This window comes from Passer montanus, unplaced genomic scaffold (assembly GCF_014805655.1).
Source record: "Passer montanus isolate IOZ18808 unplaced genomic scaffold, ASM1480565v1 scaffold112, whole genome shotgun sequence".
NCBI lineage: Eukaryota > Metazoa > Chordata > Aves > Passeriformes > Passeridae > Passer > Passer montanus.
In genome coordinates, this window is record NW_024357836.1 from 982155 (window position 1) to 987398 (window position 5244).

Sequence of the window (5244 nt, forward strand, 5' to 3'; positions counted from 1 at the left end):
CGGGGGGGGCTGGGCGGCGTCCGGCTCCTCCGAGCCCGAGGGGGGGTCCGAGGGGGGGTCACTGAGGGGACACGGGGACGTGGGACACGGGGACACGGCCCTGGGGGTGCACGGGGGGGTTTCCCCCTTTCCTGACCCCTCAAACCCTTTCCCACGCTCTCCCGACCCCTCCCCAAATTCCCCAATGCCCCCCATCATTCCCTGACCCCTCAAACCTTCTCCCGACCCCTCCCCAAATTCCCCGACCCCTCCCTCCTGTCCTGACCCCTCCCCACATTTCCCAAATTTTCCCGCACCTTTCCTTCCCCTTCCCATTTTTTCCATCTGTCTCCCGACCCCTCCCCAAATTCCCTGATCCCCCCCCAAGCTTTTCTGACCCCTCCCACATTTCCCAAACTTTCCCACCCCTCTCTCGACCCCTCCCCATATTTCCCAACCCCTCCTCACCTTTCCCTCCCTCTTCCGCCCCTTCCCCATTCTTCCAACACCTTTCCTGACCCCTCCCCAAATTTCCCACCCTTTTCCTCCTTTCCCTTCCCTTCCCCACCCCTCTCCCGACCCCTCCCCAAATTCCCTGAGCCCCCCATCCTTTCCTGACCCAATCACATTTCCCCACCTTTTCCAGCCCTTGGCGGGGGGGTCGCTGTAGGAGGGGGGGCTGTAGGGAGGGGCCGGCCCGGGGGTCCCGCCCTTCTCCGAGTACGCCACGGTGGCGGCTTCGTCCGGAACGCTCGTCCCGCCCGACACGTTCTTCACCTGGAAAAAGGGTCGGGATTTGGGATTTTGGGGGAAAACTCAGCTGGGATGAAGGAGGAATCAGTGAGAAATGCCCCCGAGAAAATTGCGTGGAAATTGCCCCGAAATTCGCGGAGAAATCCCCGAAAATTCCCAGAAAACTGTCCGAGAAATCATAGAAAATTCCTTGAAGATCCACCAAGAAATCCCTAAAAATTTCCCCGAAAATTCACTGATAAATCCCTGAGAATCCCACAAGAAGTCCCCAAAAATTCCCTGAGAAAACCCAGAAAGTCCACAGAAACCAAGGGTTGTTGTCCCACTTGGAGTCTCCCAGATCCTCTAGAGACATCCCCAAAAAAACCCAAAACCCAAAAACCCCAAAGTAAAAAAAACCGCAAACCCAAAAACTCCAAAAACCCCAAAACCAAAAATACCCAAACCCAGAAACCCCAAAATCCCAAAGAAAACCCCAAAAAACCCCCGAAACCCAGAAACCCCAAAACCCAAAAAAAAACCCAAAAAACCCCAAAACGCCCGTGGAGAGACAGCGACAAAGGGACAAAGGGACAGAGCTCGGGGTTGGTGCCACCCTCAGGGTGACGCCCCCAAAGGTTTGGGGTGGCCCCACAGAGGGACAGGGGACATCCGGCTGTCCCCTGTCCCCTTCCTTCCGGCCCTTTGTGGGTTTGTTTGTGCCGGACGCCGGTCCCCGGCGGCTTGGTGGCCTTGGGGACATCCGGCCGGACACGCCACTTCCGCCGCTGTCCCCTCTCGGGGGCCACCAGGTGTGTCCCCAAGCCGTGGTGGCATCTGGGGACAGAGGTGTCCCCAAAGGGGGTGACACCCCGAAAGAGGGGAGGTGGCGTGGGGTGGGGGGTGGCATCTGGGGTGGCATCTGGGGGTGGCAGCCGGGGTGGCACCGTGTCCCCAAAGGGACAGGAAATGCTCGGCCAGGGAGGGGCTTTGGGCAAATAAAGGCGGGCGGGATCAAAAGAAATGAAAATAAATAAAATGAAATGAAATTAAATGAAATAAAAACTGGCCCAGGGAGCGCGGCCCAGGGACACGGGACTGGCAGTGGTGGCGTGGGGACAGGGATGGGGACAGGGACGGGGACAGGGAAGGGGATGGGGACAGGGGACAGGGGACAGGGATGGGGACAGGGGACAGGGGAGAGAAACAGGGACAGGGAAAGGGGACCAGGGGATGGGGACACAGGGGACAGGGATGGGGACAGGGACAGGGATGAGGACACAGGGGACAGGGATGGAGACAGCGATAGGGATGGGGACAGGAATGGGATCACAGGACAGGGACAGGGGACCAGGGGATGGGGACATGGGGACAGGGGAGAGAAACAGGGACAGGGAAAGGGGACCAGGGGATGGGGACACAGGGGACAGGGATGGGGACAGGGACAGGGATGAGGACACAGGGGACAGGGATGGAGACAGCGATAGGGATGGGGACAGGAATGGGATCACAGGACAGGGACAGGGGACCAGGGGATGGGGACATGGGGACAGGGGAGAGAAACAGGGACAGGGGACAGGGATGGGGACAGGAATGGGGGATGGCGACAGGGGACACGGGCACAAGGACAGGAGACAGGAATGGGGACAGGGGACAGGAGTGTCCCCAAAGGCACTGTCCCAACCCTTCCCGTGGGACCGCTGTGACATTGCCACCCTGCCCCCAGCAGGTGACACATCCCAGGCCACGCTGGTGACACCGGGATGTCCCCGAGGTCCCCATCCAGAGCCACCACTCCGGGTTTTCCCGGTGCCACCTCCCGGTTAATCATTGGCCAGACCGAAACTGCGCGGTGGCCCCGGTGTCACCTGGCAGGGTCACCTGGCAGGGACACCTGGCAGGGTCACCTGGCAGTGTCCCCAAGTCCTCTTGGGGTCCCCAAACCCCTCCTGGGGTCCCTACACAATCCTGGTGTCCCCACACCCCCCTTGAAGTCCCCAAATTCTCCTGGAGTCCCCTCCCGGTGTCCCCAAACCCCTCCCAGTGTCTCCAAATCACCTAAATCCCCCAAACCCCTCCCCACGCTCCCATCCCAAATCCCAACAATCCCAACCATCCCAAATCCCAAAACCCCAACAATCCCCAAACTCCCGACATTCCCAACCATCCCAAATCCCAAAAACCACAACAATCTCCAAACACCCAACCATCCCAACCATCCCAAATCCCAAAAACCCAACAATCCCCAAAAACCCAACCATCCCAACCATCCCAACAGTCCCAAATCCCAAAAACCCAACAATCCCCCAAAACCCAACAATCCCAAATCCCAACAATCCCAACCATCCCAAATCCCAAAACCCCAACAATCCCCAAAAACCCAACAATCCCCAAAAACCCAACAATCCCAAATCCCAAACACCCAACCCCAACAATCCCAAATCCCAACAATCCCAACCATCCCAAATCCCAAAACCCCAACAATCCCCAAACTCCCGACATTCCCAACCATCCCAAATCCCAAAAACCACAACAATCTCCAAACACCCAACCATCCCAACCATCCCAAATCCCAAAAATCCAACAATCCCCAAAAACCCAACAATCCCAAACTCCTAACATTCCCCAAACTCCTAACATTCCCAACCATCCCAAATCCCAAAAATCCAACAATCCCCAAAAACCCAGCAATCCCAATCATCCCAACAATCCGAAATCCCAAAAACCCAACAATCCCCAAACACCCAACAATCCCCCAAGATCCCAACATTTCCAACAACCCCGACAATCCCAAACCCCGACAATCCCAAACCCCGACCATCCCAAACCCCAGCCATCCCATCTGACGTTCCCTCACCCACTCCTCGACGTCGGCCCCGAGCGGCGCGGCCGGGGGCCGGTCCCAGTGGATGTTGTGCTTGCCGTACTTCCAGATCCTGCTGCGCGTCTGGTGCGCCAGGACGCAGCTGAGGCACAGCAGCAGCACGGCCAGGAAGCCGCAGGCGATGGCCACGGCCTGGGGAAGGGGTCGGGAATGTTCGGGATTGTTTGGGATTATTTAGGAATTGTTCGGGAATTGTTCAGGGTTCTTTGGGAATTGTTCGGGATTGTTCAGGGATTGTTCAGGGATTGTTCGGGGATTGTTTGAGAATTGTTCAGGAATTATTTAGGAATTGCTTGGGGATTGTTCAGGATTGTTTGGGATTATTTAGGAATTGTTCGGGATTGTTTGGGAATTGTTCGGGGATTATTTGAGAATTGTTCAGGAATTATTTAGGAATTGTTTGGGGATTGTTCAGGGATTGTTCAAGGATTGTTTGGGGATTGTTCGGGATTGTTCGGGAATTATTTAGGAATTGTTCGGGAATTATTTAGGAATTGTTCAGGGATTGTTCAAGGATTGTTCGGGGATTGTTCAGGGATTATTCAGGAATTATTTGGGGATTGTTTGGGGATTATTCAGGAATTATTTGGGGATTATTCGGGAATTCGGGAATTATTCGGGAATTCAGGAATTTGGGGATTCGGGAATTATTCGGAAATTATTCAGGAATTCGAGGATTTGGGAATTTTTCTGGATTGATTAGGGAATTTGGGTTTGGGGATTCGGGAATTCAGGTTTGGGGATTCCTGGCTTTGGGATTCTCATCCCCAAAATCCTCGCCGTGTTTGGTAAGCTTGATCCCAAAGATTCTCTGCAGGCTTCCCAAACCCCAAACCTTCCCAAACCCCAAACCTTCCTAGAACCCAAACCTTTTCTGTCCTGCCCAAAACCCAAACCTTCCCAAACCCAAAACCTTTACTCTCCTTCCCAAACTTCAAATTTGGGATTTGGGAAGTTTTGAGATTCTTAAAGGACAGGAAATGTTTGGGCATCAGGAAGGTTTGGGATTTGGGAAGGTTTGGGATTTGGAAATGTTTGGGGTTAGGGAAGAACGGGCGGGATCTGGGGGCTCCCGGTGCCAGCCGGGCACAGCCGGGCCCCAATCCCGAGCTGGCCCCATCCCGTGCCAGTCCCGGGGCCCCATCCCGGGCCGGCCCCATCCCGTGCCAGTCCCGGGGCCCCATCCCGGGCCGGCCCCATCCCGTGCCAGTCCCGGGCGCTCCCGGTCCCACCGGCCGGGCTGGAAGGGCCGCATTCCAATTCCAGCCCCGGCGGGGGGAGCGGCCCCGGCCTGGCCAGGGACGGCACCGGGACCGGGACCGGGATCGGGGTCGGGACGGGGATCGGGATCAGGGTCGGGACCGGGGTCCCGGGAATGCTTTGGGCTCGCTGCGGTTTGGGGCTGGCTCGGGGACAAGCAGGGGGGAGGTGAGCGAGGGGGCGGGGCTGATTCCTGAATCCCAAATTTTTCTCTGTCCTTCCCAAACCCCAAACCTTGGTGTGGGGGTCCTTCCCTCCCCTCCCGGTAGTCCCTGTCCCCCCCCACCCCGGTGGTCCCCGTTCCCTGGTGGCCCCTGTCCCCCAGCAGTCTCTGTCCCCTCTTGGTGGTCCCCATCCCCTCCCAGTAGCCCCCGTCCCCCCCGTAGGCC

The 5244-nt window shown here is 57.2% G+C and overlaps 1 protein-coding gene across 1 annotated transcript in view; it reads right to left on the reverse strand.

Moving 5' to 3' along the window:
* Positions 1-5244, reverse strand: part of OCLN (occludin) — a 10955-nt gene that overhangs the window by 2435 nt on the left and 3276 nt on the right. The window contains 3 exon segments of the mRNA XM_039695495.1: positions 1-61; positions 617-756; positions 3569-3727. The exon segment at positions 1-61 is cut by the window's left edge and continues 3 nt beyond it. Coding sequence (XP_039551429.1) covers positions 1-61; positions 617-756; positions 3569-3727 — 360 coding nt within the window.